Source organism: Oncorhynchus tshawytscha, linkage group LG20 (assembly GCF_018296145.1).
Source record: "Oncorhynchus tshawytscha isolate Ot180627B linkage group LG20, Otsh_v2.0, whole genome shotgun sequence".
In the NCBI taxonomy this organism is placed as follows: domain Eukaryota; kingdom Metazoa; phylum Chordata; class Actinopteri; order Salmoniformes; family Salmonidae; genus Oncorhynchus; species Oncorhynchus tshawytscha.
Window position 1 is genome coordinate 37,367,471 of NC_056448.1, and position 20,188 is coordinate 37,387,658.

The 20,188-nt window shown below is 43.1% G+C and overlaps 1 protein-coding gene and 1 long non-coding RNA gene across 2 annotated transcripts; both read left to right on the forward strand.

Annotated features, from left to right (window-relative positions):
* The first annotated feature begins 274 nt into the window (after positions 1 to 274).
* Positions 275 to 3,593, forward strand: chchd10 (coiled-coil-helix-coiled-coil-helix domain containing 10). Its single transcript, XM_024381657.2, has 4 exons — positions 275 to 473; positions 1,046 to 1,283; positions 2,822 to 2,963; positions 3,358 to 3,593. The coding sequence occupies exons 1-4, from the start codon at positions 427 to 429 to the stop codon at positions 3,375 to 3,377; spliced, it is 447 nt and encodes a 148-aa protein (XP_024237425.1). The 5' UTR covers positions 275 to 426; the 3' UTR covers positions 3,378 to 3,593.
* A 3,031-nt stretch (positions 3,594 to 6,624) lies between these two features.
* LOC112219790 lies at positions 6,625 to 9,851 on the forward strand. Its single transcript, XR_002948788.2, has 2 exons — positions 6,625 to 6,870; positions 8,271 to 9,851. It is a non-coding gene; the product is annotated as an uncharacterized LOC112219790 (long non-coding RNA).
* Positions 9,852 to 20,188: the final 10,337 nt, after the last annotated feature.

The window sequence follows — 20,188 nt, forward strand, 5'->3', positions numbered from 1 at the left end:
GGGACACTGGAACGTCACTGAAAGCTTCTCATGCTTGCCTAATCGTATTATGCATTCAGTCAGAGAAACGTCTAGAAAGTTTTCATAATCTGTTTACCTGTTCTCTACAACTGTTGTCAGAGTTTTAGAATTAAGAATTAACAAAATACCTATTTTGTTTGTAACGTGATTGTAAAAAAAAATGCATCGTGGTACTGAACTCCAGGAAATCGGTAATCACATTTTAATGTTATTTTTACTTTTACATACTCGTATACATGCGCATGCGCTCCAGACAATCCACACAAGGTCACTGGCACGTGTGCATGCTGTCATCAAGACCCAACCACGTTACAACAGCCTTTGGAAGACGACTCTTTATATAAACGACGACAAGTTAACCCTGGCAGAAACAGCTTGAAGTGGTAAAGAACATCTGCATCAAACATGGCAAGAGGGAGTCGCAGTGCTAGTCATTCTTCGGCACCAGCCAGGTAATGTGTTTCCAACGATTATGCAACCGATTCAGATGACGGTTTAATTACAAAGTTATATCCTTGTTTGCGTAGCATTTTACTGGTTATCGTAGTATATACCTATTGTATTTGGATGACCCACAACTGTTTTAGAAATATAGCCTAAAACTACTGCCAAATCACTTTTACACTTCTCCTAATAGCAGAGGTCCTGTCATTTTTCAGTTCTTGACCCCAAGGGCACTGGGTAGGTCAACATTTCCTAGTGAAGTTTGCACAAGCCAAATACCAAGTTATGCCATTCAACTTCAATAAATGTTTCTTATTGTCATTCAGAAGATGTTTTGCCTGTATTCATCCTAGATTATGGTAATCTATTTGGGTTTATATGATTAGAGCTCAGCTGCTTACTAATGTATCAGGTGATGTGCAGGGATGCCTGATGCAACAAAATAACAATTGTAATTCATGCAAGTGATGTCAGAGCGATGATGTTGCATCAGTCTGACCCCCCCTCCCCCTATAGTTATGTAGCTGTTCTGTTTTAGAGGCTATGTTGGCTTTATTGTGTTTTTAAAATGTATTTTCAGCTCAGCTCCGACCTATCATCCCCCGTCCCAAAATTCCCCGTCCCCAGTCGCTCCAGCCCCATCAGCCCTGGCTGTACCTGCCACACCCCAAGGACCCGGCCTAATGGCCCAGATGGCCACCACCGCGGCCGGGGTGGCAGTGGGCTCTGCCATGGGCCATGTCATGGGCAGTGCCCTCACCGGCGCCTTCAGTGGTGGCAGCCCTGAGACAGCCAGACCCACCGCCAGCACATACCAGGTGAGCAGGTCAGGGGGCTGTTGAGAAACTGTGAACGGAAATAGGCAGTGTTACAATACTCCTAAATGGCGTTCTATTCTTCAGAAACATTGACTTGGATAGAACTAGATTAGTTTTCACCGTAGGTTATTGCTTTCACCAAAGCAATGGACTAGAAGGAAGTTTTGGTCTATTCAGGTTGGGACATTGTACTGGTGAGGTCTTCCCAAATTCCTACATTTTTGCCAAACAAATTGAATGTAGGTATGTTGTCTGGAAAGAACAACAGCCCAAAATAAGATGTACTGTTTCTGTCTGTTCTGACAGTACTATATTTGGTGTGGCCGTTGGACAGCAGAGGATGTCTCTAAGAGGCATTACTGACTTTGGCAGCCATGGTGAAGATAAGCTACTGCCCTAAGGGATTTGACCCTTCAGCTTTCAAATTGCATTTTAAAATTTAACGTAACAACGTTGTTGTACATTCAGTTTTGTGTGGTTGAAGAACCGAAATAACTCTCAAGTGTGCAAAAAACAGATGTGGGGGGGGGGGTCTTGGGTATTTAAAAATGTGATGTCGCAGTTTGATATGTTGCAGTTTGACTTCTTGATAGCATTTCTGAAAATATAACTAGACCTGTCCTAGAAAGCTGAAGAAAGGAGTTTGAGCTAAGTGAGCTCATGCTAGCTACATTTACATTTCAGTAATTTAGCAGACGCTCTTGTCCAGAGCGACTTACAGGAGCAATTGGGGTTAAGTGCCTTGCTCAAGGGCACAGACAGATTCACCTATTCGGTTCAAGGATTCGAAGCAGCACCCTTTCAGTTACTGGCTTAACGCTCTTAGCTTCCAGGCTGCCTGCCACCCAAAATAGTCACATTAGACTCCTTGATGTCAGACGTTGAGTCTAGACGAAAACAGTGTGTCATCTGGCGCTGACAGTGTTACAATACCTATGCCAAATAGTTGCAAACAATGAAGGATCTATTGTTTAAAGGAAGCATGGGATGTCTTGAAAAGTGACATGACTCCAGAAAGTGGTTGTTGTATTGATTCTATGTTATAGTTTGTGAATTTTACTGCGTTAAGTATTAAATCATGTCAACCTGCCCTTGCGGTTTTGGATGCTGACTATCATGTAGGACTAGCCATAGGAAGGCTCTAGATACACAAGCAGCAGTTTTAAGATTGTCAATACTGTCCTATGAAATCTTTGCAGAATCAGTTTAAAGGTGAAACTATGCAGAAATTATTTTACATGAAAGAATATAGCTTGGAACCAGTCACACTTCAGTAAACAAGCACTTTTATAACGTCAAGTGTTTAATATTTTAATTATTCGATCAAACAATTGCACTTCATCACTACTGTATCATAGATATAAAGGGCAGGTGGAAATCTTGTGTAATGTACCTGAGATGGCATGGAGATTTAGATAATGTCTGTCACACTGTAGTCAAATCAGTGCTTGTTAATGGTAATGCAGATGTATACAGTACCTTTGACCGGTACCTTTTGACAGGTGACTTATTAAGTGTGTGTGTCTGTGCCATTACAGGAGGCCCCTCGACCTGCCTCATCCCAGCCGGGCCCATGCATGTTTGAGGTGCGACAGTTCCTGGACTGCGCCACCACTCAGGCTGACCTCAGCTTGTGTGAGGGCTTCAACGAGGCCCTCAAACAGTGCAAGGGCTCACACGGTAAGGCTCTCCTTAATGATTGGTAGCTAGAAATTATGAACACCCAATTGTATCACAGAACACTTGGTTAAACCAATGACTTAGAATAAATGGAACATGCAAGTCTACTCAATTTCTGCTCAAAGGAGTGATCTGTAATTCTGGGGTATAACCATAAGATACAGTATCTCTTAGATCTAGAAGATCAGAACTTAAGACTTGTCTTTGCGTATTTCAACACAAGACATGGATGTGCTTGCTTTGTCCAGTGTCTTGCATGTGCTTGTTTTATTTCATTTTTAAGTCAACTTAGTATTTATCCTTTTCTGAGCCCTAACTGTTTTGGAATATGATTGATTTGCAGATTGTTATTTTACAAATGAATTGACCTTGTCTTTGGTTGTTTTTCCTTCAGGTGTGACATCACTGGTTTGAGCAAGGATGTTGTGAGTCAAAACAAGACACCATGTTCGGATAAATACCTACTGTAGACAGATGAGCCACTTGGTCATGAAATAAACTCTATTCAACTAACTCTCCACTATTACAAGAAAGAAATTATGTTTGTTGACATGTAAGGAAATGTGTGCTGTTTGATTATTTTGGTAATGTATATGATATTGTGAAATAAAGAGCTGCTGGTTTACTTTCTGCTGGAGGCATGTTTAGTCTTTCACTTACTTAAAGTAAGGATGGTCAGATACCGTGGTTATCCATCTCTTAAAATGACCCTGGGAATTAAGTGCTTCAGATGAGGACACTGGGCAGGTACAGTAGGTGATGGTATCCAAGTGGGTGTATATATGACAGACAATTAACATAATGCATTTTTCTATGTCCAAATGTAATGTGTTCTTTTAAATATTAAATACATTATGAAAAAGCTTTTATGAAAATTCCAAAGCCAAGGATAGTGAACATTTATGCTATTCAATTGCCAAAACATTTAAAATAGTCCATTGTCTCTGTCAGGTCCACATTCTTTTTTTCATTTTTTTTCACCAGGTAGGCCAGTTGAGAACGAGTTCTCATTTTCAACTGCGACCTGGCCAAGATAAAGCAAAGCAGTGCGGCAAAAACAGCACAGAGTTAGACTTGGGATAAACAAACGTGCAGTCAATAACACAATAGAAAAAAACTAAATACAGTGTGTACAAATGTAGTAAGATTAGGGAGGTACAGCAATAAATAGGCCATAGTGGTGAAATAATAACAATTTAGCATTAACACTGGAGTGATAGATGTGCAGATGATGATGTGCAAGTAGAGATAGTGGGGTGCAAAAGAGAAAAAATAAATAACAATATGGGGATGACGTAGTTGGGTGGGCTATTTACAGATGGGCTGTGTACAGGTGCAATGATCGGTAAGCTGCTCTGACAGCTGATGCTTAAAGTTAGTGAGGGAGATATGTCTCCAGCTTCAGTGATTTTTGCAATTCGTTCCAGTCATTGACAGCAGAGAACTGGAAGGAAAGGCGGCCAAAAGAGGAGTTGGCTTTGGGGATGACCAGTGAAATATACCTGCTGGATTGCGTGCTATGGGTGGGTGTTGCTATGCTGACCAGTGAGCTGAGATAAGGCGGGGCTTTACCTAGCAAAGACTTATAGATGACCTGGAGCCAGTGGGTTTGGCGACGAATATGAAACGAGGGCCAGCATACAGGTCGCAGTGGTGGGTAGTGTATGGGGCTTTGGTGACGAAACGGATGGCACTATGATAGACTACATCCAATTTGCTGAGTAGAGTGTTGGAGGCTATTTTGTAAATGACATTGCCGAAGTCAAGGATCGGTAGGATAGTCAGTTTGGCGAGGGTATGTTTAGTAGCATAAGTGAAGGAGGCTTAGGAAGCCGATTCTAGATTTAATTTTGGATTGGACATGCTTAATGTGAGTCTGGAAGGAGAGTTTAGTCTAACCAGACACCTAGGTATTTGTAGTTGTCAACACATGGCGGGGTTCGAAATGGTCGGTGATCTGTTTGTTAGCTTGGCTTTTGAAGACTTTAGAAAGGCAGGGAAGGATAGATTTAGGTCTGTAACAGTTTGGGTCTAGACTGTCTCCCCCTTTGAAGAGGGGGATGACCGCGGCAGCTTTCCAATCTTTAGGGATCTCAGACGATACGAAATAGAGGTTGAACAGGCTAGTAATAGGGGTTGCAACAATTGCGGCGGGAAATTTTAGAGAGGGTCCCGATTGTCTAGCCCAGCTGATTTGTAGGGGTCCAGATTTTGCAGCTCTTTCAGAACATCAGCTATCTGGATTTGGGTGAAGGAGAAGCGGGGGGCTTGGGCAAGTTGCTGTGGGGGGGTGCATAGCTGTTGGCCGGGATAGGGGTAGCCAGGTGGAAAGCATGGCCAGCCGTAGAAAAATACTTATTAAAATTCTCGATTATCATAGATTTATCTGTGGTGACGGTGTTTCCTAGCCTCAGTGCAGTGGGCAGCTGGGAGGAGGTGCTCTTATTCTCCATGGACTTTACAGTGTCCCAGAATGTTTTGGAGTTTGTGCTACAGGATGCACATTTCTGTTTTAAAAAGCTAGACTTTGCTTTCCTAACTGACTGTGTATATTGGTTCCTAACTTCCCTGAAAAGTTGCATATCGCGGGGGCTATTCGATGCTAATGCAGTCCACCACAGGATGTTTTTGTGCTGGTCAAGGGCAGTCAAGTCTGGAGTGAACCAAGGGCTATATCTGTTCTTAGTTCAACATTTTTTGACCGCAGACCAATTACGGACGCAGGCAATGAGGCAGTGATCGCTGAGATCCTGGTTGAAGACAGCAGATGTGTATTTAGAGGGCAGGTTGGTTAGGATGATATCTATGAGGGTGCCCGTGTTTACGGATTTAGGATTGTACCTGGTAGGTTCCTTGATCATTTGTGTGAGATTGAGGGCATCTATCTTAGATTGTAGGACGGCCGGGGTGTTAAGCATATCCCAGTTTAGGTCACCTAACAGTACGAACTCTGAAGATAAATGCTGAACAGTGAACAGCAATAGGTGAGTCAGGGGCCGTTTGGTAGTCACTACTACACTAGGCGAGTGGGGGACACGGCATTCAGAAAGCTAGAGGGCCGGGGCTAGCAGGTGGTTCTTTGTCGACATTGTAACGGAATAGCCTGTTGAGACCACATCGGGCGATTGCGTCGGCAGACCAGTCGTGATGGATCGGCGGGGCTCAGTGTCGACAATAAAGTGTCCATTTAATGAGTACTTTTGGGTGTCAGGGAAAAGGGTTCTAACCATGTGTATGTGACAAATAAAATGTGATTTAAAAATGTATAGAGTAAAAAGTACATTATTTTCTTTAGTAATGTAGTGAAATAAAAGTACAAGTTGTCAAAAATATAAATAGTAAAGTACAGTTACCCCAAAAAACGACCTAAGTAGTACTTTAAAGAATTTTTACTTAGGTACTTTACACCACTGCAAACACGTAGTAAAAACTACCTGATTACTGCTGATAAGCCTGTGTAGTAAAGCTGTAGTGTTTTTACTACTTATTTACTACCAACATCAAGTAGTAAAAATACTGTACTTACCTGATTACTACTGTAAATACTACTGTTTTCCTAGTGAACACTACAAAACTATACTTGTGCATAAACTATGCATTCACAACACAATTCCCACAACGCTCTACTCAGAAATTGCCTTAAATTCCGTGACCCGGAAGTGAATGGGGAGTGGGCGGTATTTTACATGGGGGTGACGGGAGTAGTGAGGTTTGTCGGGATTAAGGTTAGTTAAGAGAATATATGTCGTGACCGGCCTCACATTCCAGTTGGCGGCGGTGAATGCACCTGTCAATTGTTTGCGATTCGCCTTTTTAGTGTTGATAACGAGACGCTGTTTTTTTGTTCCAGTGCTAGCAACCAGGGTCAGTTCATATATAGCGCAGTGCTGGCAAGCTCGTAATTCAGGTAACTATTAAACTAAACTTGCATTCCCTGAACATGTCTAAAATACTGTTGTTCAGAGTGTTTCTTAACCAGCGATTAAAAGCGGCTGCTGAGGAGATATTCGAGGTAGTTGAACAAACGATAGCAGAGTACCAGGAATAATTTGTCCGTACAAAGAAGGAGAACGACCGTCTACAGAAACTGCTGGATATCGTTATTAAACCTGAAATTAAGGTACACCGAGCAGGTTTGTCGCTTTAACTGTCATTTTCTGTAAGTAATCCTGTTTTCCCGAAAGCGTCACTCGAAAATTCCTCTAGACAGGAATTACACCAGTTTATAGGCAAATTGATAGGGTTCTAACGATGAATTTAGTCTTAAGATGCCTTTGGGAAACCGGGCCCAGATCAACAGACCAATGGTTCTAACGATACATTTATCCTTAAAATGCCTTTGGGAAACCGGGCCCAGATCAATGTCTATAAACGGGTATATAGCCTAAATCCTTGCTAAAGAGGAATTGTATAGTACAAGCCTAGCCCTAACTACCTTTATCGCCTATTGACGATAGTATCAAAGACAGCACAGTGTTTGGTGGGCAGTACAGTGGTGTCGTGACCCGGAATGATAGTTGCACTCAGCTCAACGCTGGGATCGCTGTTTATTACATTTGAAGGGTGAATGTAGCACATGACACTGTGTGAAATGTACTCAATGGCTAGCTTTTGAGTGGCACGACCGGTAGAGACGCTTGAGGGCGTAAATGGTACTCGGTAAAGCAGAGGTCCAGTGGTCAAGCCAGGTATGTGCCGAATAGGGAGGAAGTGGTACCCGCTAAGCAAGCAGCGTGACATCCTTTAAGCACCACTGTATGTTTAGAAAAGCGAAGGTCAAGAGTCATGCTTCCTCCCAAACACAACCCCGCCAAGCCGCACTGCTTCTTGACACACTGCCCGCTTAACCCGGAATCCAACAGCACCAATGTGTCGACCAAAGTCAGCCTGCATGCGCCCGGCCGCCACACGGAGTCGCTAGAGCGGGATGGGACAAGGACATCTCAGCCGGCCAAACCCTCTTCTAACCCGGACACCGCTGGGCCAATTGTGTCTCACGGTCGCGGCCGGCTGCAACACAGCCCGGGATCAAACCCGGATCTGTAGTGGTGCCTTTAGCACTGCGATGCAATGCCTTAGACCGCTGCGCCACTCAGGAGGCCTTGTAAAATTGATTTTGATGTAATATGAAGGGATGTTTTGTGGACCCCAGGAAGACCTGCTGATGTTTCTGCAAAAGCTAATGGGGATCCAAATAATTATAAGACTATAAGGAGTAAGGCTAGGGTAGTCCATTATTGGGCTAGTACAGGCCTAGGCCTAAATCTAGCGTTTGTGGTTTCATCCTCTTTTTTTTTTTCTCTCCAGACCTCCAGCAGCTCATTGTCTCTAAGGAAGCGGTTCCCCCTGAGCAGCAACACTGTGAGAAGGAATGGAGCCCCAATCTGGGGCAGGAGGTAAAAGAGGAACAGGAAGAACTCCGGACCAGTCAAGTGGAAAAGCAGCTTCAAGGGCTGGAGGAAGAGTTCATATTCTCTCCTGCCTTTGTGAAAAGTCACTATGATCAGGTTTCAAGTTGGACCTCACATTTTCCCAGCACCTAAAATGAACAGATCAACACAGAATCTGATGGAGAGGACTACAGATTATTTGAACCAACCAGTGACTCCCAGACCCTCGCTGCAGTTAATCTAGACTGTTCTGTAGCTAACTCCATGGGTTCTCTAGTTTGTCATATGAAAATGCATGCGAAGGACGCAGACGATAGTGGTGTGTGTGAAAAAAACGTTGATTCCACAGAGAGTATGCAAGATCACCTCCAAACTCATATTGACACTAGGTTTTCTTGTGATGTTTGTAGTAAATGTTTTACTATGAGTAGTAAACTGAAAATGCATATGAGGTGCCACAGGCGGAATCTACTTCCATGCCCTTTTTGTGGTAAATATTCCAACAGTGCAGCTAATCTGAAAGTACACATCAGGACACACACAGGTGAGAAACCTTATCAGTGCCGGGATTGTGAGAAATGTTTCAGCTGTAAATCTAATCTGAAAAAACACATCAGATGTCACACAGGGGAGAAACCGTATCACTGACCCGACTGTGGCAAAGGATTTACTCAGAGTGCCCATATGGGTATGCATATGAGGATTCACACAGGGTAGAAACCACATAGCTGTAGTGTATGTGGCAGGTCTTTTAGCAATGGCCCTCATCTTAAAGTGCACATGAGGGCCCATACAGGTGAAAAACCATATAATTGCAGTCTTTGTGATAAATGTTTTAGTAGTCATTCTGGTCTGACAGTTCACACAAGGACTCACACAGGGGAGAAACCGTATATGTCCTTTATGCAAAAAAGGCTTTACATCAGCAAGTAATTTAAAGGCCCACAAAAAGCGCCATACTAAAAGTAAAAACCGTGTAGGTGTTATGGTTGTGGCAAATGCTTCACTACAAAGGAGTCCTAATGATGGCATCAGTGGGAATAAATGAAAATGCTTTGTGGGGGAAAACAGCATCATTGAGGACTGAGAGAGACATTGTAGCTACAATCTGTGAGAGGAGATATGCCTCAGTATACTGCTCTTGGTTGAATAAGATGAGACTGAATTAGTTTTTTAACTAGCGGAATATCGTAAGAAGCCCACATGTCAAACAGAGATCAGTTAGTGGATTTCTGAGCAACAGGAGTCACTGCCCAGTACCCATCATTCGGCATAATCTGAAAGCCCAGAACAAATCCTGCGTGCATGGACCCATCTGATTCTGGGTGCTGTGTGTTGGTGTTGAAATCTGCACATTACTGTTTCATGTACAGTTCTACGCGTATTGTTCTTGTGGTCTAACAATGTACCCACTGTATGTTATACATTTTTGTACTTAGCACCTAGAGGTTGTAATTGTCCAGAAGGTATCACAGAATAAATGTATTGTTTACATTCAGAAGAGTTTCTACCTGGTCTATCATGAGCATGTGTTTCATGATCATACCATTTTATCTATGCTGTGAATGATAACTTGCACAACTCAACTATAATCTGACTCAGTGAAAACAGTCATATTTGTAATGTTTCATGCACACTTAAATAAAATTATCTGTTATTTTACCAGGTAAGTTGACTGAGAACACGTTCTCATTTGCAGCAACAACCTGGGGAATAGTTCCAGGGGAGAGGAGGGGGATGAATAAGCCAATTATAAACTGGGGATTTTTAGGTGACCGTGATGGTTTGAGAGCCAGATTTAGCCAGGACCCCAGGGTTAGCACCCCTACTCTTACGATAAGTGCCATGGGATCTTTAATGACCTCAGAGTCAGGACACCCATTTAACGTCCAATCTGAAAGACAGCACCCTACACAGGGCAGTGTCCCCAATCACTACCATGGGGCATTTGGACATGTTTTTTAGACCAGAGGAAAGAGTGCCTCCTACTGGCCCTCCAACACCATCTGGTCTCCCATCCAGGAACGGACCAGGACCAACCCTGCTTAGCTTCAGAAGCAAGCCAGCAGTGGTATGCAGGGTGGTATGCTGCTCTTGGCACAAGTGATCTACAGTGCCTTCGGAAAGAATTGAGACCTCTTGACCTTTACCACATTTTGTTAGGTTACAGCCTTATTCTAAAATTGATGAAATTGTTTTATTCCCTCAATCTACACACAATACCCCATAATGACAAAGCAAAACAGGTTTTTAGAAATGTTTGCTAATTTAATGATTAAAAAAATTGAAATGTCACATTTACATAAATATTCAGAACCTTTACTCAGTACTTTGTTGAAGCACCTTTGGCAGCGATTACAGCCTCGAGTCTTCTTGGGTATGAGGTGACAAGTTTGGCACACCTGTATTTGGGTAGTTTCTCCCATTCTTCTCTGCAGATCCTCTCAAGCTCTGTCAGGTTGGATGGGGAGCGTTGCTGCATAGCTATTTTCAGGTCTCTAGAGATGCTCGATCGGGTTCAAGTCCGGGCTCTGGCTGGACCACTCAAGGACATTCAGAGACTTGTCCCAAAGCCACTCCTGAAATGTCTTGGCTGTGTCATTGTCCTGTTGGAAGGTGCTCTGGAGCAGGTTTTCATCAAGGATCTCTCTGTACTTTGCTCCATTCATCTTTGCCTCGACCCTGACTAGTCTCTCAATCCCTGCCTCTGAAGAACATCCCCACAGCATGATGCTGCCACCACCATGCTTCACTGTAGGGATGGTGCCAGGTTTCATCCAGACACTTGGCATTCAGGCCAAAGAGTTCAATCTTGCTTTCATCAGACCGGAGAAACATGTTTCTCATGGTCTGAGAGTCTAGGTGCCTTTTACTGACGGGCTTCTGTCTGGTCACTCTACCATAAAAGCCTGATTGGTGGAGTTCTGCAGAGATTGTTGTCCTTCTGGAAGGTTCTCCCATCTCAACAAAGGAACTCTAGAGCTCTGTCAGAGTGACCATCAGGTTCTTGGTCACCTCCCTGACCAAGACCCTTCTCCCCTGATTGATCAGTTTGGCCGGGCAGCCAACTCTAGGAAGAGTCTTGGTGGTTCCAAACTTCTTCCATTTAAGAATGATGGAGGCCACAGTGTTCTTGGGGACCTTCAATGCTGCAGACAGTTTTTGGTACCCTTCCCCAGAGCTGTGCCTCGACACAATCCTGTCTCGGAGCTCTATGGACAATTCCATTGACCTCATGGTTTGGTGTTTGCTCTGACATGCACTGTCAACTGTGGGACGTTATAGACAGTTGTGTGCCTTTCCAAATCATGTCCAATATATTGTATTTCCAACGGGTGGACTACAATCAAGTTGTAGAAACATCTCACGGATGATCAATGGAAACAGGATGCACCTGAGCTCAATTCAGTCTCATAGCAAAGGGTCTGAATACTTATGTAAATAAGGTTCTGTTATCTATTTTTAATACATTAGCAAAAATGTCTGAACCTGTTTTCGCTTTGCCATAATGGACTATTGTCTGTAGATTGCTAACTGATTAAGGCTGTAACATAACAAAATGTGGGAAAAGTCTAACATTTTTATTATCCCTCCCAATTTCAATCTTGTCTCATCGCTGCAACTCATTGCTGACCCTGGTCATCAGTTGAACGACATCCTCCGAAACATGACCCACCAGCTTAACCCGGAAGCCACCCACACCAATGTGTAGGAGGAAACACCGTTCAACTGGCGACGGAGGTCAGCCGGCAGGCACCTGGCCCGCCACAATGAGTCACTATGGCACGATGAGCCAAGTAAAGCCCCACCGGCCAAACCCTCCCCTAACCCGGACGATGCTGGATCATTTGTGTGCCGTCCTATGGGACTCCCGGCCACGGCCGGTTGTGGCACAGCCCAGGAATGAACCCGGGTCTGTAGTAATGCCTCTAGCTCTGTGATGCAATGCCTGAAACTGCTGCGCCACTCGGGAGGCCCATATCTAACATATTGTAATGGCTCATGAAGAGACTTGTGCCCGTCTAAATTAGACCCCTGCACTGAAGAGCAATATACCTACAATTCCAAGAAGCCATAATGGGAAAGGTGGACTGGATATTTAGTATCTTGGTTATTATCCAATATCCACAAGTGAAAAGGGAGATCAATTTGGAAATAGGCACTTGAGTGAGTTTGCAGACTGATGGGGGGCTATGACAACTTGATAAAGATCATCCTCTATCCAGCGATTCTCAAACCTCCCCCAGCCGATCCATGTATTTGAGTTAGCACACCTGATTCAACTTGTCAACTAATGCTGCGTTCGTAACCAAGTGGGAGGTGGGAATTTACCAGTTGTGAAGTCGTAAATACCAGTTGATGCATTCACGTGCTTTGACCTCGTTGAGAAATGCAGAATGGCTAAATGGCCAACCAGCAGTATAAACCATAAACTAAAAGTACAGCGAACTTGCTTGATAAAAATTAGTGTTCAAACAATAAATTAATAGATTATTTATAAAAACAATGTTTTGTTACATTTAACTGCTGAATATGCTGTTGTCGATGTCATTTCGTTAGTACGTGACGTTAGATGTGGGAGAAGTGTTAGCTCAGGACGATAGATGAGTTTCCTTCTAGTAATTACAAGTTGGATTTTTCCCAGTCGTGTGGTAAATTCACACTTGGTTATGAACGCAGCATAATCATCAAGCTTTACATGAGGTGAATAAGGTGAGCTAGTTCAGGGCTACAACAAAGTTGTGAAATATCTGGAGGTCACAGATGAAAGGTTTGAGAACCACAGCACCATGCACTGGTTCACGGATGGGAACCTCCAGTCCTCTGCGGCCTGATTGCTGACATACTTTTGCCCCAGCCTCAGCTAACACACCTGACTCTAGGGTACACAGCTATTCAGACGATACACAGCTGTACATTTCAATGAAACATGTTGAAGCCTCAAAATTGCCCTCCCTGGAAGCCTGTGTTTCAGACATAAGTGGATGGCGGCAAATGTTTTACTTTTAAACTCGGACAAAACAGAGATGCCAGTTCTATGTCCCAAGAAACAAAGAGATCTTCTGTTGTATCTGACAATTAATCTTGATGGTTGTACAGTCGTCTCAAATAAAACTGTGAAGTATCTCGACGTTACTCTGGACCCTGATCTCTCTTTTGACGAACATATCAAGACTGTTTCAAGGACAGCTTTTATTCCATCTTTGTAACATTGCAAAAATCTAACTTTTTTGTCCAAAAATGATGCAGAAAAGTTCCTCCATGCTTTTGTCACTTATAGATTAGACTACTGCAATGCTCTACTTCCTGGGTACCCGGATAAAGCACTAAATAAACTTCAGTTAGTGCTAAACACGGCTGCTAGAATCTTGACTAGAACCAAAAAATGTGATCATATTACTCCAGTGCTGGCCTCTACACTGGCTTCCTGTAAAGGTTCTGCACAAACAGTCAGAAACCGTCTCAGGGAAGCTCATCTGCATGCTGGTCCTCCTCACCAGGGTCTTGACCTGACTGCAGTTCTGCATCGTTTCCACCATAATTTGCAAATAAATTCATAAAAAATCCTACAATGTGATTTTCTGGATTTTTTTTCTCATTTTGTCTGTCATAGTTGAACTGTACCTATGATGAAAATTACAGGCCTCTCTCATCTTTTTAAGTGGGAGAACTTGCACAATTGGTGGCTGACTAAATACTTTTTTGCCCCACTATACGTAAATGCCAACAAAATAACTTTTTGGTGTGTGTGTGTGTGTGTGTGTGTGTAACCTTTATTTAACTAGGCAAGTCAGTTAAGAACAAATTCTTATTTACAATGACGGCCCGACGATGCTGGGCCAGTTGTGAGCCTCCCTATGGGACTCCCAATCACGGCCGGATGTGATACAGCCTGGATTCGAACCAGGGACTGTAGTGGCGGCTCTGAGATGCAGTGCCTTAGACCGCTGCGTCCGTGTGTGTTAACTATTTAACTGTACTAGCATGCTTAAAAGGCCGCTAAAATGTTTATTATCGGATATCGGTATCGGCCAAAAATATAGTTATGTACTTGAAAATGTATGAATTGATCAATTCGGCACTTTTGGACAAACTCCTGGCAGACCTGATACAAAATATTGTGTAGTGAGGTAATTCCTCACTGGATCAGTCTGAAACGTTGCACACACACTGCTGTCATCTTGTGGACAAAATCTAAATTACACCTAGGATCCTATCAATGTTTGGCCAAAGATGATGAGAAAGAAAAAGAAATAGAAAACGCATGTTTTTTTTATTGGTATTATCTTTTACCAGATCTAATGTGTTATGCTCCAACATTAATGTCAAATTTCCACAAACTTCAAAGTGTTTCCTTTCAAATTGTATCAAAAATGTGCATATCCTTGCTTCAGGTCCTGAGCTACAGGCAATTAGATTTGGGTACAGTATGTCATTTTAGGCGAAAATTGGAAAAAAGGGTCCGATTCTTTCCTGTAATGTGTCCATCTCCACTGAACAAAAATGTGAATGCAACATGTAAAGTGTTTGTCCCATATTTCATGAGCTGAAATAAAAGATCCCAGAAATGTTCCATACAGGTTATTTTTCTCATTTTGTGCACAAATTCGTTTACATCCCTGTTAGTGAGCATTTCTACTTTGCCAAGATAATGCAACCACCTGACAGATGTGGCATGTCAAGAAGCTGATTAAACAGCACAATCAACAGCCTGATCAACTCAATGCAAAGGAGATGTCACACTGCATGATGCAAATGGTGATCACAACAGATACTGACTGGTTTTCTGATCCACCCCCCCTACCTTGTTTGAGAAACAGACGCCTCACAAGTCCTCAACTGGCAGCTTCATTAAATAGTACCCACAACAACACCAGTCTCGACGTTCTAGGCATAGTTGCAAAGAAAAAGCCATATCTCATATTGGCCAATAAAAAGATTAAGATGGGCTAAAGAACACAGTCACTGGACAGAGGAACTCTGCCTAGAAGGCCAGCATCCCGGAGTCAGCTCTTCACTTCTCTTCACTTGACGTTGAGACTGGTGTTTTGTGGGTACTATTTAATGAAGATGCCAATTGAGGACTTGTGAGGCGTCTGTTTCTCAAACTAGACACACTCATGTACTTGTCCTCTTGCTCAGTTGTGCACCGGGGCATCCCACTCCTTCTTCTATTCTGGTTAGGGCCAGTTTGCGCTGTTCTGTAAAGGGAGTAGTACACAGCGTTGTGCCAGATCTTCAGTTTCTTAGCAATTTCTTGCATGGAGTAGCCTTCATTTCTCAGAACAAGAATAGATTGACGAGTTTCAGAAGAAAGTTCTTTGTTTACGGCCATTTTGAGCCTTTAATCGAACCCACAAATGCTGATGCTCCAGATACTCAACTTGTCTAAAGAAGACCTGTTTTATTGCTTCTGTAATGAGCACAACACTTTTCAGCTGTGCTAACATAATTGCAAAAGGATTTTCTAATGATCAATTAGCCTTTTAAAATGATCAACTTGGATTAGCTAACACAACGTGGCATTGGAACACAGGAGTGATGTTTGCTGATAATGGGCCTCTGTACGCCTATGTAGATATTCCATAAAAAATCTGCCGTTTCCAGCTACAAAAGTCATTTACAACATTAACAATGTCTATGCTGTATTTCTGATCAATTTGATGTTATTTTAATGGACAAGAAATGTGCTTTTCTTTCAAAAACAAGGAGATTTCTAAGTGACACACAACTTTTGAATGGTAATGTAGTTGGGTGTCATTCCAAACTGTGCAGCGGCCATTTGATGAATGGAAAGAGACATCTGTTACAGAACAACAAAGTTGAATGACATTCTGAGATAGTCAAGCCTTAGATACTGGGTAGGCCTACAAGGTAGGGAGGGATGTCATTATATTGAAGGGCCCGAAGTTGGTATGCTTTGTTTATTGGTTGTGTGGTGTGTTGGTACAAAACCTGATGGTGGGAAATTTGTTGCGTATATTTTATATAATTATAAATATGGCATCAAAATGTTGAAAATCTGATTTTCCCCTAGCTAATCATTGTCTGTAGCCTGCTCTGATTGCAGTGTAAATGAAACTGGCAGGGAGAGTGAGCTTGTGCGTCGCGTGGTGGTCAGGGAAACCTCAACCTTTAGGCCTGTAGCCCTACATGGCATCAGCTGTGACACAAAAGCATGCTGAAGTGGCAAAGTTGATATCCACGGTTCTAAACACAGGGTCCCTACAGTTATTATTAGTTAGTTATTTGAGTGGGGAAGGTGTGCACATTGTTTTGTTACAGTTCAAGGAGAGGGTCATTTGAAAATATTTGTAACATTGGGGAGGGGGGGTGCATTTTTTTTATGACACCTTGAGTTGTATCCTATAACGGCCCACGTCCTTTGAGTTCCCATCAGTACAATTATGCATGCTGCGGCTGGCCAATAAAATTGACTCCAGTCACCCATAGACTGTTTTCTCTGCTACAGCACGGCAAGCAGTACCGGAGTGCCATGTCTAGGACCAAAAGGCTCTTCAACAGCTTCTACCCCCAAGCCATTAGACAATTCATAAAATTGCCACCGGACATTTTACATTGACCCCCCCCCTCCTTTTGTACACTGCTGCTACTCGCTGTTTGTTTATTATCTATGCATAGTCACTTCGCCCCCACCTACATGTACAGACTACCTCAACTAGCCTGTACCCCTGCACACTGACTCGGTACCGGTGCCCCCTGTATATAGCCCTGTTATTCTTATTGTGTTACTTTTTATTATTACCTTTTATTTTAGTCTACTTGGTAAATATTTTCTTCTACTTGAACTGCACTGTTGGTTAAGGTCTTGTAAGTAAGCATTTCACGGTAAAGTCTACACTTGTATTCTGCGCATGTGACAAATAAAGTTTGATTTGATATGTAAACAGACCCAACACGCTGTCTAAAAACGTTAAATCAAATCAAATCAAATGTATTTATATAGCCCTTCGTACATCAGCTGATATCTCAAAGTGCTGTACAGAAACCCAGCCTACAACCCCAAACAGCAAGCAATGCAGGTGTAGAAGCACGGTGGCTAGGAAATACTCCCTAGAAAGGCCAAAACCTAGGAAGAAACCTAGAGAGGAACCAGTCTATGTGGGGTAGCCAGTCCTCTTCTGGCTGTGCCGGGTGGAGATTATAACAGAACATGGCCAAGATGTTCAAATGTTCATAAATGACCAGCATGGTCAAATAATAATAATCACAGGCAGAACAGTTGAAACTGGAGCAGCAGCACGGCCAGGTGGACTGGGGACAGCAAGGAGTCATCATGTCAGGTAGTCCTGAGGCATGGTCCTAGGGCTCAGGTCCTCCGAGAGAGAGAAAGAAAGAGAGAATTAGAGAGAGCATACTTAAATTCACACAGGACACCAGATAAGACAGGAGAAGTACTCCAGATATAACAAACTGACCCTAGCCCCCCGACACAAACTACTGCAGCATAAATACTTAATAATCCTCTCTTGCGAATACGGTTTTGAACACCTTTGGAACTACACTACAGCAGTATGTAGACGCCCCTTGAAATGAGTGGATTTGGCTATTTCAGCCACACATGTTGCTGACAGGTGTATACAATTGAGCACACAGTCATGCAATCTCCATAGGAAAACATTGGCAGCAGAATGGCCCGTACTGAAGAGCTCAGTGCCTTTCAGCGTTACACCGTCATAATATTCCAACAAGTCAGTTCGTAAAATTTCTGCCCTGCTAGAGTTTCCCTGGTCAACTGTAAGTGCACTCACTCACACGTTGTTGAGCTGTATATTTGTCACTTTGTGCATCTCTCTTTTAGATCTGCCACCCCCAGCAGTTCAGCTGCAGTCACAGCAGTCCTCTGTGGTATTTATTTTACCAGCTGCACCAGTTCCTGATACACTGGCCGTGAAGAGAGAAACTTTTGAGGAGCCCCTAATAGATACAGGTCATTCAAAATGATATTACATACTCACTCACTCATTCTCTCACTCACCACAAACACATTGTTGAGCTGTATAATCAGTCACTTTGTGCATCTCTCTTTTAGATCTGTCCTGCACTCCACCACTGCCCCTGACCGCCTCTTCCAGAAGTGCACGTACTAGGCTTATCAAGACTGGCTCCTCACTGAACACCAGCCCTGAGAAGCTCCTCCAGACACCACAACTGTGCCAGTGGCTGACTGTGGGAAGTGACACAGTCAGTGTCCCAGTCATAGCCCTGCCACCTGCTGTTGTCAATCCACCATCCTTGTCAACCCAAGACGTCCCTCTGACTAAAGATGAGAGGATGGCCCTGGGCATCTTGGAAAAGCAGCAACAGCAGCTAGCAAGGCCACAACAAGAATAGTGGCAGCAGCAGAAGCAGAGAAAAACGTGTATTTCCTGTGGTCAGGCCAAGTCCCAATACCGCAAGAATGATTCGTCTGTCCACTTCTTCTATCAGCGTGGACGGGAGAGGTATTTTTACTGTTCCACCAAGGTCTTCCAGACTTATGGTGCAGAGGGCCTCACAAACCCCAACATGTCTTTTGACGACTTTGCTTCCACTGAATTCTGTCAGCGTGAACTTAAAGCCACAAAAGAACGTGTGGCACAAAAGAAGACCAAAACGAAGTCAGCAGACCTGCAACCCTCTAGGTATATGTGCAGGTTTTGTCATCTGCAGATGAAACAGGGGCCCAACAGCCCTCACATACACACAGCGTTCCCAGGAGTGACAGGCAAATATGTTTATTGTCCTGCAAAAGTATTTTCGATGTACCAAAGCCAAGGAATGGAAAGAAAGATGACCTGTAGGAAGTTCCTGGCCTCAGCTTTTTATGAAGCAGAAAAGCAGAGATGGGTAGCTAACAAGAAAAAATAAAACACAACATTCTCTCTCTCTCTCTCACACACACACACTAGCCCCAATGTATATAAATTGTAATACCTTGTTTATTTTATGTATGCTCCATTTTATTTGAAGATTGGAGATATCTGGGCCTACATATCCATTATACATATCCAAATAATTACTCAATATCTATCAAATCAAAATGTGATTGATAATTGTAATACAGTATTGCTTGTTAATGTGTACAGTTCTTGGGAAAATTCTGTGTGGTTTTGTCCGAGTTATAAAAAAGGGGGGTTAAAGAGGAACAGGAGGAACTCCGGACCAATCAGGGGGAAGAGCAGCTTCAACGGCTAGAGGAAGACTTCATATTCTCTTCTGCCTTTGTGAAAATTGACAATGATCAGGACCTCAGTCCTCAGATCTTCACCAAACCCAAAGTGTAGAAAACAGACAGAGAGACACTCTTCTCTGCACCTCAACTGAACAGATCAACACAGAAACTGATGAAGAGAACTACAGTGTCAGACCCAACCAGTGACTCCCGGCCCCTCTCTGCTGCGAACCCACAGTGTTCTGCAGCTCAGATTGAAAATAATGATGCTTATCAGAGGGAAAGAGGAGGACCTCAGTCACTTGGATTAATGGGAATACAGACTAAAAAGGACAATGGTCCTGCATCAGTACGAATGAGGGTAGGATATCCATGGAGTTATCCCATCTGAAATCACCTAGTAGTGTAAGTCAAAGTCCTGCTCTGCCTCTTTGTTATTGTAAAGTGTGTGGGAAGTCTTTTATCTCCATGATTTCTTTAGTAACTCACATGACAATGCATATGACGGATGAAGACCATCTTTGTGGTGTGTGTAGAAAACACTTTGATTCCACAGAGAGTATGCAACAACATCTCCAATTCATATTGATACTAGGTTTTCTTGTTATGTTTGTAGTAAACGTTTTACTGTGAGTACTGAACTAATAATGCATATGGCG